The sequence below is a fragment of the Lates calcarifer genome, linkage group LG8 (genome assembly GCF_001640805.2).
Source record: "Lates calcarifer isolate ASB-BC8 linkage group LG8, TLL_Latcal_v3, whole genome shotgun sequence".
Taxonomy (NCBI): domain Eukaryota; kingdom Metazoa; phylum Chordata; class Actinopteri; family Centropomidae; genus Lates; species Lates calcarifer.
The window spans coordinates 1,292,440-1,310,994 of NC_066840.1; the positions used below are offsets into that span (position 1 = coordinate 1,292,440).

Consider the following 18,555-nt stretch of genomic DNA (forward strand, 5'->3'; position numbering starts at 1 on the left):
TTTTTGGTTTCTGGTCAACATGAGAGGTAATGGGTGTGTTGAGGGGACTCATGATCCCAGTATTTATTGTATAAAATCCTGCTCATGGTCCTACAAAACGTTTTGATAGTCTGTGTAAAAGGCCGAGGACGCAACAATGCAGTTGCAATCATTGTTGCACTGTTCAGTTTCCAAAGTGAGATGTTTCTTTAACACAACCAGATATGTCAATAGTTAAGTGATGGTCCATTATCCCAGGCTCTCTCTGCCTCACCTCAGCTTCTCCTCCCTCTATCATCCCTCCCTCTCTCTCTCTCTGTCTGATGGTGAAATACAGACTCAATGTGCTCCTCTCAGACCTTTTCAGACCAAACAAAATGGCAGAGGTTTGTCTGGATTTCATGGATGTTAAGACACACAGATCAATGGGAAGAAAGCAGTGTAGTCGTAGTACTGGGTGGATGTGTGTGTGTGTGTGTGTGTGTGTGTGTGTGTGTGTGTGTGTGTTTGGGGGTGGGGGTTAAAAGAAAAGGAGAAAAAAAGAGAAAAAAGGGGGTTGAGAGGAGAGAAAGCAAAGAGAGAGGAAAGGCAGAAAGAGGTATTGATTTTCTTGGCTTAAGCAGGGCCTGTAATTAAAATGTTAATTTGGGAAAGAGAGATAGTGTCCTGACAGCACAGAGTGGGATAAGACGACTGATAATCAGAATGACAGAACAGGACATAGGAGAGGAAAGAGGAGAGAGAGGGGGAAAGATTTAAACTCACTGAGCTCTTTATTAGGAACACCACAGTAACACTGGGTAGATCCTCTCTTTGCTCTGGATTCCTCCAGATGTTGGAAACTTTCCTCTGAGATTCTGCTCCATGGTGACATGACTACATCACATCATTTCTGCTGATTTGTCAGCTGCACATTCAACCTGCCAATCTTCTGTTCTACCACACCCCAAAGGTGTTCTACTGGATTCAGATCTGGTGACTGAAGTGGTCGCTGAAGTTCACTGAACTCACTGTCATGTTCATGAAACCAGTTTGAGACTTTAGCTTTGTGACATGGAGCATTATCCTGCTGGAATTATCCATTAGAAGATGGTGAACTGTGGCCATAAAGGGATGAACATGGTCAGCAACAACACTCAGACTGTGACATTCAAACCATGACTGATTGGTATTAAGGGCCCAAAGTGACTGTTGACATAAGGCAGGTTGGCTCCATGGATTCATACTGTTGAAGCTATGTTCTGAGCCTACCATCTGCTGCCTCAGCAGAAATCCAGATCCATCAGACCAGACTACATGTTTCCAGTCTTCAACAGTCCAGTTCAGGTGAGCCTGTGTCCACTGCAGCCTCAGATTTCTGTTCTTGGCTGACAGGAGTGGAACCTGACGTGGTCTTCTGTTGTAGACCATCCACCTCAAGGTTGGAGGTGTTGTTCACTCTGATGTTTTTCTGTTCACCACAGTTGTAAAGAGTGGTTATCTGAGTTACTGTAGCCTTTCTGTCAGCTCCAACCAGTCTGACCATGACCTCTGACCTCTCTCATCAACAAGATGCTCACTGGATGAGTTTTGTTTTTGGCTCCTTTCTGAGTAAAAACTCTAGAGACTATTGTATGTGAAAATCCCAGAGTTTTCACACACACCAAGATAGTAAGTTAGCTTGCTTACTAACCAGACAAAACTTTTAACACAGATTATTCAAGAGAATATCTCTCATACAACTGTCTGAAAGCATCCATCTTTTGTCGATCAGTTTAAATTTCACAAGAGTGAGGTTATTTATGCGTGATGCAACACAGAACATTCTCCGTTTTAGATTCTTGGGTTCCCTTTTACTTCAAAGGTCAGCACTATCCAGACCAAAATTTTATGCTGTGAAGACTGTTATGAATACTGATCTGACAGGGCCCCAAAAGGGATTTTAATTTTAATCTTTTATTTACAAATTAAGTACCTTGCTTTTATATGACTATTTTATGCTTACGTCTTTCACCCTTCCTCCACATTAGACATTTCTCTAACCAAGGATGTACATTAACCTGAATAGGACTCAGTATCTTTTACAAGATAAGTACAACCAATTGCATTGGCTGAGTACCTAACAATAGCATACAAATATTTTACCTACATATTTATGTTTTCACATACCACAATATGTCATTTGGAAGCAAATGTGGACACTGCTGCCTTGGGTATTCACTAGCAAACCAAACATGTAGTCATCCACAGCTAAACATATACACTGTCCCGCTTACATTTACATATGTTAAAAACTGTCCAGCTGTCTTAGGAAATTACTGAAGCCTCAGTTAGCCTTGCGGACGCACTCATGGACAGCTGCAGACTCCACAGACGTATAGTTGTTCTTATCTGCTACTCCAGTAAAATTCTTAAGGAGATACAGAGGGTAAACAAACCGAAAATGTCTGCTAATTTGCAACACAAAAACATCATTCTGTGAGCCCAAGCCTAAATAACTTATAATATTTCACATAAGATTGTAGGTGTTTGTGTGTGTGTGTGTGTGTGTGTGTGTGTGTGTGTGTGTGTGTGTGGTGAGTGCAGGGCTAATAGGGGCTCATTAAAGAGGTTGCATTGTTAATTTGGTGTGGCCCCTGTAGATCGTAATGATCTAGCCCACTAATCACCCTGACACACACACACAGCTGTTTTGGACCCATCAGATACAATCTAATTACTTTTGTGTCTAATTGATTAGTAATGGAGGGAGGTAGGAGGAGAGAGGGACGGGCTCACAGGTAAAGAAAAGGCTCAGTGTGAATATAATGACTCAGGAGGCTGTTGGGGAGTACACACCAAGGATCAAAGGTCACCTCACAGTCACAACAATATGGCTGACCTAGCAATAACAGCACTGCCAACATGTTCTGTTATGGCGTCATTAACACAGACACAGATAAACACATAGAAGTTCATATATGAATCTATATGAGTGATGGTGAGAAGCTTGATTATGGCTGACAGAGCAGCACTGTCAGAGTTTTAGTGTTTACTGTTGCCTGGAGCCTTCACATAGCTACTGATAATGATATTAACAGCATTCAAATTCCATCTCATATTTAGAAAAAAAAACATGTTGCTATGTAGCTGACACAGCACTAAAATGAACAGGCAGTTGGTTAATGACCTGAGCATTTAACCTCTAACCTACTGCGCTGCCCAGAGGCTAGACATGATCCATACAAGTCCAATGCAACTTTGGTGCAGAAAGGAACAATACTATAACAGCCATTCATATGTAGGTAGTGCAAATGGATGTGTTGACAAGACAGTATCCATCAAAGATACACAGGGAAACGGTTGCGGAAAATCTGTCTCCATTAAAAGGCTCTGCCATATTCCAAATCAGACAAATACACATACATCCATACACATACTTCCATCAGAACCCAGCAGGTGAGACTAGGCTAGTACACTAACTCACTCAGTGTGGGCTGGGTAGACTCATTAGGCATTTATATTAGTGGCATTACTTTGCAAACGACAACAGTTTTCCTCCACTGGATAATCACACCAGTTGTTGGGCTGTGCTTGGTTTGTGCTTTAGGTTGTTAGAGCTAAACTATTAAAGTTTCTTACAAAAAATGCATTGTACATGGAAAAGGCGAACAGTTTTCCTGTGTTACCTGTTACCTGTGACATACTGTAGCTAGCTTTGGGAGACTAACACATCTAGAATGGTTCTTCTTTTGTTTTTTTGTCTGATGAAACACATGCATGTGTGTGTAGTTGGACTCACCGTACTCAGCTCGTAAATGCTCTGGAATGTGTGGCTCATATCCTTCTTTCTCTGGAACGTCATCGAAATCATCGTCGCCATCGTCATCATCATCATCTTCCTCTCCATTTGAAGAAGCCTTCATCTGAGAAAGAGGAAGTAAGACTCTGTTAATATCAAAATTAGGAAAACATGAATTCAATTTTAAATAGTTCAACAATTAACTTGTAGAAAATGGTCCGTATGATTCTGTACATTGTAGTGTATTGTGTGCAATGACAGACCAATTAACTGACTAACATAAGGTCGACTGACTTGTTCAACCACATTTCATCAGAGGACAGAGAAAATCCCAGCCCATAATAAAGAGTAAGAGGACCTTAAGTTGAGATTGATTTGTCAAATTTTCAAGGTTAAGAATGAACCTTTGCACTAAACTGGTATGTGTTGCTGCAGACTTTATACCTCCAGGTTATAGTTGTGAGCCAAGACTGCAGGGCAACAGTTGCCCAATAAGTGCAACAAATTGGTTAATACTTCAGCACTATCTCTGTTTACCTGCTGTACAGTCTTTGCGTATATGGGGCAACAAATATTACCAATTGTTGTCACCCTTCACCCACCATGTGTTGATCTTAACAGTCTTCAGTCTGGTGAGACTGAAAACGTGTGTTTGTGTGTGTGTGTGTAGGATTGTCAAGGATATTAACCCCAGTGGACAAAGCAGCCTGGCAGTCTGATGGACAGATAAGACAGAAGAGTACAGTGAGCCAATTATTAGAAGACTCTCTGAGTGTGGGGGAGACAGAGGGAGATGGACACAGGATGAGTCTGTTATTATGATGTACAGTATAATTTAGAACATAAAGAAGTAAGTAATCATATTCATAGATTACACATGACACAACAGACAAAAACAAACTCCTGTGCATGTACACACAGACTGTGGTGGAGGTGATTTGATGACAAATTAAAATTTGATCATATTTCACAAGGAGATGGTGATCATAATGACACATTCCAGTAACCTTCAGAACATTTAACAATAGTGAAGCTTTCCATTTTCCATATAAAAGAGGTGTTGAGAGGACTCAACAGAATCCAACTCACACTGCCAGATTTGAGACACAAACTCCCTGCCCCTTGGACATCTTACCAACTTCCTTTCTGAAGGAGTTTCTCCCCACTGTTGGTCCTCACATTTTGTCTATTGTTACCAGCTCTCTGAACTCTCTTTTCCCACCCACTCCCCTTGAGACTAAAGACTCAACAAACATCAGCAACCTCTTTGATAAGTTTCAGTCAGGTTTCCATGCCCTTCACAGCACCGACACTGCCCTCCTGAGGGTGACCTCCTGCTCAACTGTCTGGAGGACCAAATATTCATCTGTGGAGCTGCCCTTCAGTGGTTCACCTCCAATCTAACGGACACTTTTCAGGTAGTACAGGTGAATCTGTGTCTTCCTCAGCTCCTATCCACTATGGCGTCACTCAGGGCTCAATTTTAGGTCCCATCCTTTTATCCCATTACATGGTCCCCCTGAACAACAGCATATAAAACCACAACATTCAGTTCCATTTCTATGCTGATGACATGCAGGTATATCTTCCAAATAAACCCAATGATAAAGCCGGTCTACAAACCCTGCATAATTGCTTGACAGACATTGAAAGCTGAATGTGAGTTTACGTTTTACTGTTTTTACATACATAATTGTAATTTTCCCTGTTTTATTTGCCTTGCTTTCCTTGTGTTTTATTGCTTTGTTCTGTTTTATTTATGTACAGGATTTTGTAACTCTGTTTTGAAAAATGTTACATAAATAAAGTTATTATAAAACAAAAACAGTTTAGAGCCAAACAGCTCTTCATTGTAGGTTACACTACATGTTTAGGGACAGTTACATCACAGAAATCATAGCCAACACATATACTATACTATAATAAAGTGACGCTCTTCACCAGTGCAAAACAAAATATGAATACAATTAAGGTCTTCTCATAGGATTTGTTGACAATACGAAAACTGCAGAATATTGCCTGTCTTATCTTTCAAGCTCAAATGTGCAAAACTAAGCCTCACAACTAAAACTACATTCACATATATCCTTAACTCAACCAATCAACTGTCAGCAATGTGCTCAATGAAAACATCGGCCAAACTACATATACTTGATGGCGAGTAGTTACATACAGTTTCTCTTTCATTCCTTTACTCTCCATGGTTGTGTGATTTCTTTGGCTTGGGGGAGAAAGGGATGACAATGATTGTGTGTGTGTGTGTGTGTGTGTGTGTGTGTGTGTGTGTGTGTGTGTGTGTGTGATGAGCTGCTATCAACGCTAAGCAGAATTTATGGTTTTTAATTTCCAGTGAGGTTGTTAGCCATTGGCTGGGCTACAATGCAGAACACAACACTCCTATACACACAGGGGTCATTTCCATTACACAAATGTGAGTGTGTGTGTGTCTGTGTCCTCAGCTGTTAAAGGCAAAGCAGCCATTCAAGCAGCCACTTGTACACACACACACACACACACACACACACACTCTTCAGTCGAGCAGCATAATAATCACAGTGATTAGCGTTATGAGGAGCAGTAAAACCTAACGTTAAACTAACCTCTTATTCCCAAAGGCCTCTTTTTCATTAGTGTGTAATACCTGTGTCTGTGTGTGTGTGTGTGTGTGTGGTGTGTGTGTGAGTGATAGAAGGCTGCTGGGTTACTGCTGATAAAGCCCATTAAAATGTTAGAATTAGCTAACGAATGATGAGTCCTTAGATGATTATTTAAACATATCCACACACACAACTGAACCATAGGAGAGTCAGTTAACCATGGCACAGCTCTGTAGGCACCTTTTGATCCAACACAGAGAACTATTAAAACACTTCATATTACAAATCTCACTATTCAGTTAACCAGCAACTAAACAATTAATGCCTAATTAGTTGTCATTAATGCAGCCACAGACGGTGGGTGGTCTAAAAGGGAGAGAAATTAGGCCTCATTCATAAATTTAAGTATAGATACATGTGTTAATACCTTGACATTAAAAACAGCTCATTGCCCTGCGTGTATTCTTCCTTTGTCTCTCTCTATTGTCAAAGAAATTAGACAAAATAATGTAAACACTTTATGGAAAAAGACTTTACCTCCCAAATGAACCATTAACAAATTAAAATAAACACTGATACAAAGGTATTTGCTTGAAAGCCTATTAGCAGCAGTTGTCAGCTCCTAACTACCTGCCTGCTCACCGCTGCATCTCTGTTTATGGTTCAATAAGTTGGTCAGGCTTTTGAGTGAATGGCTAATACTGATCAAACACAAAGAAGTGTCAGTGACAGGCTCTTACAGTAATCTTGCTGATGCATTTTTGTTGTTAGTCTACCCGTCCATTTTATGTTTTCTCTTTTCACTTATTCTGTATATGTTCCTGCAAAATAAATGCCCTTAAACACAGTCAATTTATCAATTAGTCAACTGACAAAAAAATGGGGAACATTTATTTTGGTCATTTTCAAGCAAAAATACCCAACATTCACTGGTTCTAGCTTCTCAAATGTTAGGACTGTATCATTGGAAATCAAATATCTTTAGGTTTTGAGTGTTGGTTCAACAGATGATGATCCAACAAGAACTTCATTTGAAGCTTACTGACCTTTTAGAGGCTTTAATTCATCTAAGCTCTAATTTAAGTCACCACTCACCTTTGAAGACAACAAATGTGGTATAAGTGAAACTGTGGTGAAACCACCCATATGTACTACTCTGTCTACGTGTCAAAAATGTATTTTAGCATATCTGAATATCAACATCTCATGGACTTCCCTGTTTTCTGATGAAAGTTACACTTGTGATTCTTAACTAATATCAGTCTTGTTCTGAGCTGCATGATGTCTACTTTGTGGAAAAGAGTTATTTCAAAAAGAGTTGATAGCTGCTGTATGAGCCGCCCTTCAGAGTCTGGTAAAATGTGGTGAACACTATTGCTGTCCCACCACAGTTTACAGGAATGTGGTGAGTGAAACAGGATGGTTCACTGGCATTTATGATAGGGACAGAGTGAAAAAAAGCCTCTGCAGACTGATCTGAGGTCAGTTTGTGTTTGTTGAGGAGATATTATCTCTGGCTGTGAGATGTGAGGTGGAAGTGGAGTGAACAGTGTGTGGATTCTCCTTCATTCAGTCTGTCCCTGCTGCTAACAGCTGTCTGTCTCTTTAATCATTTGCCAAGGAGGATAAATCCTGGATCCACAGTTTTATAACCAGGAAATGTGTTGACACTTTAGCTGCTAATGTGCACTTTACACAGTTTTATATTCAAGGAAACAACAGTGTTTCTCACTTGTTGAATATAGAAGAAATGTCAGTTCCCAGTTCTGAGAAATACCTAATGCATCACTGGTATTTATCCAATGTTACTTAATCATCAAGAATCAGATCAAACCGATTCTGGACTCTGTGATTTTAAATCGAAACAGGAGATCAGTGTCAGCCCTTGTGATAATTCTTCGTGACACATATCTTTATGTTGACATCAAATTTCAAATATCCCTACCCTGACACTACGTGCCACCTCAACATCCTCTTTAAACTGTGGATATTTCATCTGCTGAAGATTACATGATTACTTGACACGATCAAAAGCTTAACACAACTACTAAATGGACCTTGTGGTGGGACTGTTACTGTTATTGTGAAACTTGTAAGTGCATGTGTCTTTATGTGTAAATGCACTATATGTCTCTCTTTTTCGTAGTGTTAGGAAATATATACCAGACACCAGACTACACTGAAGTCACCATAAAATGAAACAAGTGAATTCCACTATTACCATATAAAAATTAAGTGACTACTATCTGAGTGAGATGTAAAGTGCAGAAAGGTAAAATTCCCCTGACTCAGATAAAACAGAGCTGTTATTACTCCAAATGATCCTGTTAATCTAAGAAAAGATGTAGCAGAGACTGAATGTGAGCTGTGATCTTATTTATTTCTCAGAGAAAACCTGAGAGAATGCTCTTAGTCTTAAGAGAAACATTTTAAACACCAAACCAAACTTTCTCCATTACCCCACTCCACCGCTACACTTACTCATCCTCACAGTACAATGGATTCACACACAGCACACGTATATACACACACACATACACACAGATATAGTCTCTATAGGTTTTGTGCTTGTCTGCTTTAATCCTGGATGGTTTATTCTGCTCTGATCAATGACCTAAGACTAAGAAGTGATCACCCAGCTGGAGGAAAATCCTGCCCTAACATCATCCCTTTTTCCCCTCTTTCTGCCGCTTTGTCTCTAATTCACCTTAATTTAATCCTGATAGCATCGAGTGCTGTCGGCCGGCCTGGCAGAGCTGTAAGTCTCACAGTAGAATTAGCTTTCCCCCAGAAACATTTTGCTGACGGGGAGCATGGCTAAAATATGGCCTCTATTCCCCCACATGGCTGCATCGGGGGCTGCTTTGCATTTTAACAGAGCTTTGGTTTACTCTCTGGGACACACACGGGGAGAAAATCACACAGTAACACAGAGTTCCCCAGAGGAGATAAAACTGCTTCTTTACCTGAAACTCAAGATTTACCAGACAAATTAGAAGTGATGGTTTCAGTAAAGCAGGGCTATGTGTCACTGTAATAGAATAAAAGACAAAACAAATATTGGTAACTCTAACATTAAAACCTGGTGCAGATAGAAATAAAAATAGTTCAGAACAGAGTAGAAAAAAGAAAAAAGTTGTTTAAGTAAAGCAGGGTTATGTGTTACTGTAATGGCAATGTTTACTCAAAGATAAAATATAGGAGTCTCCTACAGGGAAAATAGCCAAGAAAGTCATATAAGTAGTTCTTTAACGACCAAATAAAGAAGCGATCTGTTGGAAGTGTTTGCTATTCAGTGCCATACGTTACTTCAAATGGTGGTGCAGCAACAACCACCTACAACTAATCAGGAATAGCTAATCAGGAGGACCATGTAAATGATAATAGATTGAGGCTGCAACTAACTGTTATTTTCACTTTCACTTTTTTGATGAAGCCATTAATTGTCATGGCTGAAAAGTGAAGAATGCCAACTACAGTTTTTCCAGAGCCTGGGATGACGTCTGTAAGCAGCTTGTTTGGTCTGAGTAACAGTCTAAAACCCAAAGACGCTGGATTTACAGTCATATATACAAGCAGAAAACCCTGACATCTGAGAGGCAGAAGTCGGGACATTTCTTGACATGTTTGCTTGATAGCAGCTTTATCAGCAGAAATTTGTTAATTTTCTGACGATTGACCAACTGACTAATCATTTGAGCACTACTGTAGAGTAACACATCACAATCCAGGCTAAAGACAACAGCATGTTTCACACTGACGATGCTGTCTGATCTTGTTTCAATGCATCAAGAATAGGACTGTATGAAAAAGATTTTCCAGTGACTTGAACAATCTGATATTGATTCTCTAAATTCTTAAAAGCACACAAAAAATCTTGTACAGCTGCTTGTGTGATGAGAACATAAAAAAACTGACAGAGGGTTGACATGTTTACTTAAAAGGAATTTTGTGTTCCTCAAAATAATGTATTCTCACAAATCCCATTTGTGGTGTTGGTTAGGTCCTCTTATAAGAGTTCCTCTGAAGGGTAATCTTAGAGCTACAACCATCATTTAGACAACAGTTTAAATTAGGCCCATTGCCCCACATACACAAAGGGGCTCCATAAAGAAATGGTTTTCCCAGTTTAGTTTAGAAGAGCCTGACTGGTCTGCACAGAGCCCTGAAATCAACACCTTTGGAATGCCGACCACGAGCCACGCCTTATCACCCAACATCAGTGTTGGACCTGGTGGACTGGTGCTCAAATCCCTACAGACAAGTTTAACATCTGGTAGAGAGACTGAAACCAAAAGGGTGGAGGCTGTTGCTGTTACAGCCGCATGTTAATGCCCATTCATTTGTGTAATGTCTGGGTGTCCACATACTGTTGGTCATATAATGTATCTTCGGTAGAGAGGAAGATCGAAAACTGAGTTAGAAAATGAAACATCTGAGCAGGATTCGAAACTAAAGTATGTTGCCGTATCCACAGGTGTCTTGCTTATTCAGCTTCTAAGGCATCTCACCCTCTCTCCTCCCCCCTCCTCTCCCTTAAATAAGACTCTTATCCTTTATAAAAATGATGTGAGGGCCCCGCCTCGGACAACTGCTCCCCTGACTTCATTTGTCTCTTGGCAAGTTTGATGGCACTGCATTTAAAAACCCATTCAATCTTATAAACCAAAAATTAAATGTAGTCGACTGTGATGGGCACTCAGTGCATCTGCTATTTATATGCTAATGTACACTCAGCCTGCCAAGGTCTGGCAAATTATTACTGCACAGCCATAAGTCAGGTGTATGGCAGAGAGGGGAGGGGCATGTTAACCATCACACTTACTCACATAGAGGAGGAGAGAAGGAGTGAGGGGAGGAGGAAGAGGAAGTGGGAGATGGGTGGAGGGAGGAGAGGAGGGGAGAACACAGGGAGGTGAAAAAACCCTTAGAGATGTCTCTATTGTCTCCCCTGACAAGTTAATATAGCTCTCTACCTGGTGCGCACACACACACACACATTACAATCTTGTTTCACTATCCCTGTGGGGACATTCCTTAGCCCCTTACCCTAACCTCACCTATCACAACTAAATGCCTAATGCCAACCATCACCCTAACCTAAACCTAATCCTAAACTGAACCCTAATTACGTTTTTACCCTCACAAAGCAGTCTCTACCTGTGGGGACCTCAGTTTTTGTCCTCACCAGGAATTAAGAACCTGAACACACACACAGAAGCGAGAAACAACTAGCTTAATGAAAACATGATACACAAATGCATTCATAAACACACAGCCGCCTTCCTGAGAATATTACACATCAGTTACACACACACACACACACACACACACACACATATAATAGAGGTTAGAGTGTAACAAATGAGTACTTACCTAAGTTTTTTTGTGCACCTAAAACCTGATATTGTGCCATTTAAAGAGGAAGGGTCCTGCAGGCCCCATAAAATGTTCCAGAGTGGGGCAGTGTTGGTAGAGCAGTGCTTACAGCACTGAATCCAAAACTGAGTGGGCAGTAGTAGATGACTAACTTTAAAAGTTAGGAAGCATGTGCCAGAAACCTGTCAACTCTGTGGTTCTTACTGAAGAGGAAGCCAAATCTCAAGTTTATTAGGACTGGGTAAAGAAACTGGAGCATGGAATTCCTTTTCCTTTTGATATCAGCCAAAATCCTGTCTATAGCATCTAATACTGAGAGGTGTCAAGTAACAAAGGCTGGCATCCAACGTCTAGTCAGACTCATAATCTCATAATCATTTTGGGATTATCCTGGTTATGTTTTCTGCATGTAAACAGCTAATCCTGAATTCAGAAACCCAGATAAGACTGTATCCAGGTTTTGAGAAACATGAATATACTACCTGGAGTATGCCAACAGAAACCAGGATACTGAGGCATGTAGATACCTTACCCAGGTTTCTGAGCCATCTCATAGTGTCTGAGGTAGTGAGAGAAGCACAGCTGCAGGCACGCCATCACAAACCTTGATACTGTTGACATGGTCTAACAGGGACATGAATAACCAGGTTTTTCATCTTCCATGTAAAAATCATATCCCAAATATCATCAAAAACAGGAATAAGGCTAAAAATCAGGATTCTAAACTACATGATGTTTTCACATTTAAGCCATTCTGCAAATTCACCAGCATCTACAACAATCACCTGTCTTAAGGTGATATATAACATGGAATTAAGCATTTAGATGGGAAGTCAACAACATCTCACCTTTATCGAAAAGTGAATGATTTGTTAACATTTTTTACAGCTGACTTTGGATCAGCCTCTAGTTGTAGCTCAGTACAGACTAAGGACAGAGCAGTGCTGGTACTAGCCCACAAACACCCTGCTCTTATAAACACTTTGAAGTACATTGTGACCCTCCATCATTGCCCTGTTCCAATATATTATTTTTTTATATTTGTTCTGCTGAAGAGGCTGTTAGTCTGCTGCCTCTGATTGATTTCAACATATTTACAAACTAATTAGGCTTAAAGCTTCCACTGGAGTCTGACCTATTCAGGGCTTGATTTGCCACAACATCCCACATCTCTATTACCACCTTGCACTCCTATTCATTACTACATAGAAAGGATCCCATGGGATCTCAGAGTAATGAGAAAAAAGCTTTCCACTCCCCCCTCTCTCCATAGCCTCTTCTCCACTGCTTTACCCCATTATACTCCTCCACCCCCACCCCCCCACACACCCACACACACCCACACACACGCACGCACAGACGCACCCTTTGTCTCTGGGGAGCAGTCAGCTTATATGATGTATAAGGTGACATCTTTATTTCACTAACCTAGCCTGGCAGGTCTATTAGCCAGTCCAGAGCGTTCCAAACCTTGCCCTGTCAATGAGCTTATTCTCAACTGTCTAGTTCACTTCCCCCTCCCAGTCTGTCTCAATCTGTGATCAAACTGGTCATTATTATACATTCTCGCCTACTGCCATAGTGAAATTATACAGTGCTATTCTTTATTTTACTGGGGGCCCCTGAAAGCTCTGTGAGGACACCAAGAATGTCCTGAAAAGGTGCAGGGGCCTTTCAAAGACCCCTGGGAGTTAGTAGAGCTCATGAGGCCAGTTTGGCCTGTGGTGTGGTTAGTGATATCACACTGGTCCAGAGATCTTCTGGATCTTCTCGTTTCACACTATCAGACGCACTCAGAATGTGTCCACACTGATTCAGTAATATCACTAGATTTTTCTCAGACTGTATTTTTTATTTCATCCAATTATTTTAGCCACATGATGAAACTAGTGGTTTGTTCTGAAAATCAATTAGCCCTAATAATCATTATATAACCATAATATGGTTAAAGTGAATGCACCTTAGGTTGTTCAGCTTGCATCAAAGTGAGTCGTCTAACGAAAGATATCAAAGATATAGGATTTCTTTTCTCATTTTGTTATATTTAAGTTGAATGTATGTCCTAAAGCACCACTCTGACATGTCCACAAGCTCCATTGTACATTTTTTTTCCTCATGAAATAAAAATCAGCACAAGGACTGTACCATCTGTGTAGTACATTATCCCATCAGCTGTGTGTGATTGGTCAAAGGGGTGGAGAATAACAGGAATGTCAGTCAGCAACACAATGCTACACTACTGTTTTCAATTTTCACACATCAACATGTGACATTCAGTTTAACAACAAAGACATGGTAGCACTAACAGTGGTTTAAGAGGTTAGAAAGGTTAAAAAACACTTGAACATAATTCATTTACTCAAATACGTATACAGTGATATACGTATGATATGACAACACCCCCACTCAGTGTATCTGCACATAATGAGCACTGATCTGACCAGTACTCTCTTTTCCCAAACTTTACAATCTGAATGAAACTCTCTGGAGTTATTTGTATACAATGATCAGCCACAACATTAAAAAATAACCTTGTGCTGACAAAACAGCTCTGACCCATTGAGACATTCACTCCACAGTGTCCTGTGGTATCAGGCTCCAAGACATTAGCAGCAGATCCTTTTAGCTCTGAGGAGGATCAGATGCTCCACTGAGTGGAGATCTGGGGACTCTGGAGGCCAAGTCAGCACTTTTAAATCTTTGTCATGTTCCTCAAACCATTCCTGAAAAGTTTTTGAAGCGTGACAGGGAGCATTATCCTGCTGAGAGAAGCTGTTGCCATCAGAGAATACCACTGTCATGAAGGGGTGTACTTTGCTTTGGAGATGCTCTGACCCAGTCGTCTAGCCATCACGATATCAGATACAGATAGGTGCATCCCTATAATTATCCATTTATTCTGAAGCTGGACCTGTGTTTAAGGTAATGTCAATCACAAGATTTTTATGGCATAAACTTGCCAAAGGGACCACCTCAGTTCACCAGGGGCTTTTCTGAGTGGAGGTTGCATGTTTTCCCTGTGGCTGCGTGGGTTCTCCAAAGACATGCAGGTTAACTGGTGACTCTAAATTGCCCGTAGTTGTGAATGTGAGTGTGAATGGTTGTTTGTTTATATATGATGGCCATGTGATGGACTGGTGTACCCTGCCTCTCGCCTAATGTCAGCTGGGATAGGCTCCAGCCACCCCACAACTCTTAAGGAAAGTGTCATTCTGACTTTGATTATTTATCTTGCATACATAGACATTAATTTGGCTTAGGTGGTGCCCAAAATGGCTGCTGCACTAAGTCTTACAATGTTAGAGAATAGCCTCTCAATTTACTGAGGTGTAATAAACACAACACCAAGATTCCCTACTAACATAATGTATAATGAGAATGAAACAGAGAAATAAAGGTAAAGAGAGGAGGAGAAAAACATATGGAGAACAACTGAGACAGAGAGAGACATTCCAAGAATGACTGTACAAATGAAAAGAAGGGAATGTTAGAAGAAAGAAATAGAGGGATAGTCTTTCTTTGTTTATCTCCAGTGAGAAACAGGCGGCCACATCCATTGTGCTGTGATAAGATGGGTTATCAGCAGTAAACAAGGCCTGGGCCTGTTTGAATGGGGCCCAGAGTGACTGAATACACTCTTAAAAACAGATATGTTCAAATAAGTCTGCATGTCTTATCCATTTCTAAACACAAGCCCATGTTTTCAGTTAGCAGCACTCAACAGATGCATTCAGGATTCTCCTGTTATAGCTCTTACTGAAAACTCCTTTCAAACACGTTCACTTTGCCAGAAAGTATGAAAGGTTCTACAGCAGCTGCCTGTTTAAATACAGCAACGCGTCCCCTTATTGTAATGCTACATATATACAGTACACAATATGAAATCACATTACTGCAAAAATATTACTGGCTTGGCTGATAACGGAAATTGAATTTCATTGTTTTTTACAAAATAAAAATCACAACTCCCAGTCCTCTTATTGGCTTTTTCCAAACAGCTGTTTATGACAACTGAGCAAATTCCATCTACTGATGAAAACCATGTAATGTGGTTGAAAGCTCAGAAAAAACTAGAGAGTGAACTATGATTAAAAGCTCAGAATTCAGTACATGAAGAAATAGATTGAGCATGATCTGTATTTCTAAACTGCATACAACTTCATGCAACCAAATAACCCTCACCAGCTGCCTCTGGCTATTCCATCATGAATTTAGCAGTTCCATCTACGAGAGGAAGAGACTGAGAGATCACAAACTGTGCTTTGTTTGTTTACCCAAGAGTGTGACAGTTTTTATTCAGTTTGTTCCCACCTGCCAGGTAGCTAATGCCAGCTAGTAGCTGTCTGCAGAGATCAGGCTAATGTCCAGTTCAGTTAAGAAGCAGCTAGAGCACATGAATTAGTATTAGTAATGGCTGTATGGAGTAACTTGTATTTTTGAATATGCACAATGATGACTACTTTGCAGGGGGTTCAGGTCTTAAGTCCTAAATACTATTACATCTGAGTCATGTTTAAAAGTCTTTTAAATTATGAATCAGTAGTTAGTAGTTAAATCCTGTTCAAAAGCTCACTAAATGTCATTAGATGATACAATACACAGATGAACATATTTGTGACATAATGTTGTTGTATTTGCATTCTGCCTCGTGTCTGCAGGTTCAGCACTTATCAGTTTGCTCCTGTGCTCATATATGCTGGATTTTAATAAAAATATTTTCTGTTTCTGTTTCTGCAAGTATGAAACAGTGACTGAAAAATGGTTCGTTCAAGCTGTATCAACCAGCAGTCACCTCCAAGCTGCTGCTCTGCTATGATCCTGATTTTATGACCACGACGTCATCTGACAGAATCACCACACACATAAGTTAAAGATAACAGTTGTGCTGTCCAAAGTTTTTTGGTGAGAAATAAAAACTCATATTTCTTTTACAAATATGAGCTGATTGTCCACCTCTTATTAAGACACCGCCATCACTTAGAACTATGGCTTAGACCAGTTGGTCAAATGGTGTCCTTTTAAAGAAACTCCCACTCTCAAAATTTTGGCCTCATCCTCCACTGGGTGAAAGCAAAGTTAGAAAATATTTAAACAAACTCTGCCAACAGTCTGATCACATATTTTGGCTCAGACAAAACATTCAAATATTATGAGCCCAAGAGCTCAAATGTGAAAAAACAGCCTTGTGCATTTCTATTTGCAATAGTCCTCCAACTTCATGTAGATGCTTCTTCACTTAACCCTCCCTCTGCCTTATTCTATCATTCAATAAACGAGCCTCTCTATCTACCTACATAACACTTCTCTCTCTTCAGCTCCCCGTTATGGGAGACTGTATTCAGAGGCATGTTGAGAGAGAAACCAATCGCGTGGTGTGTCAGCAGCCCGATAGAGAAGGACCCAGTAATGGAAGGCCTTTTAAGGCTAAAAAGGAAAAGCTAATTATGATAAAGGGGCTGTAAGTTGTGTGGTTATCGCGGTGCTGGGCCTGCTGGTGCAGCAGACTGGTCCCTGACAGTGATAACCAGGCAGAGTGAGACGCCCAGCGCTCTGTCACTGTCACTCTGCTGCTCTGTTCAGCTAAAGATGGATTTACACGCTACAACTTTTATGTCTTTTTTTTTTCAAACTCATAAAGCAGTTTGCATTCATTGGTCCTTTTAAACCTGAGACTGCAGCCTACCAGCAATTTCTCTTCATTTTTTTTTCTTTGTCTCTTTTTTCTATGTCTAGAGGACTGCAAGTACGCAGCCCGCATGCCATCTCTTAAATACTTTAAGACATTTCAACACCAATTAACCCCTCTCAAAAAGCAGTAAGTTTGACTGAATGCTTTCATGACACAACATTTATTCAAAACATCTCTAGCCTGGTTAGTTTGTGACTCCATTTTGTGCCAGCCTAACAACAGCAGAATGAAGATGCTAAGCTAGATACAGAGGCGCCCAGATAGACGTATCAGCTGTCAAGCCATGGGGCACATTAGTGGTAGTAAAGTGAATGAATGGGTACATCCTCCCCTTGCTCCAATTTCTTCTCTCTGTCTCTGATGCATTATGCATGATGGCCGTGCCTTTGCTATCTCACCACTCCCAAATGTTTTTACTATAAATATTTCCATCCTCCCTCTCTCTGATTCTATTACGATCCTTCGCATCTCTGGCATTTGCATGGGCACTGGGAGTCCTTGGAAATGCATGAATGAACAGACATTTATAGAAGAAAACAGGAAGGAGAACACATTTCAGAGCCATGCAAACTATCACAGAATAATACTGGGGTGTTTCAATGACTCTGAGATATACAGTGCATAAACAAAAGGGGCAAATGAATAGGACTGGTCATTTAACTTTCTGGCATTATGAACTGTACTTACCTAAGGTAGAGAGTGAAGAACGTGAGCAAGGGATAATTATTTCTCTTTTAATCAATTCAGGTCTTAATGTTGCTTAAATAATTACTATGCTTATAAGATATATCATGGACTGATTCCACGCAAGGAGCAAGCACCACAGCTGAGTGGTAGTAAACCTCTAAAGCTGCAGTTCTTTCAGTGCCCACTAGATGGTGTAGATGAAAGCTACACTCCACTGAGACTAATGTAGAATTTCCAATGTTCAATGTTCATTTAGTGAGCATCAGCTTTTTATCCCCTTTCACTGTTTTTACGTTTGATCCCTTTTTCTTGTTGAAAGTCTGACTGATATTTTATATGCACTGACTTCAGACAGTCAGACCTTTAACTATTTTGTACACTTATTGTGATGCAGATTTAAATGTACACTCAATAACCCACAACAACAAAGTGAAAAGATGTTTTTAGGCATTTTTTGATGAATG

General features: G+C 40.3%; 1 protein-coding gene across 1 annotated transcript in view; it reads right to left on the reverse strand.

Annotated features, from left to right (window-relative positions):
- uvssa (UV-stimulated scaffold protein A) overlaps nucleotides 1-18,555 on the reverse strand; it is a 34,791-nt gene that overhangs the window by 9,736 nt on the left and 6,500 nt on the right. Inside the window, 1 exon segment of the mRNA XM_018694392.2 lies at nucleotides 3,740-3,863. Coding sequence (XP_018549908.1) covers nucleotides 3,740-3,863 — 124 coding nt within the window.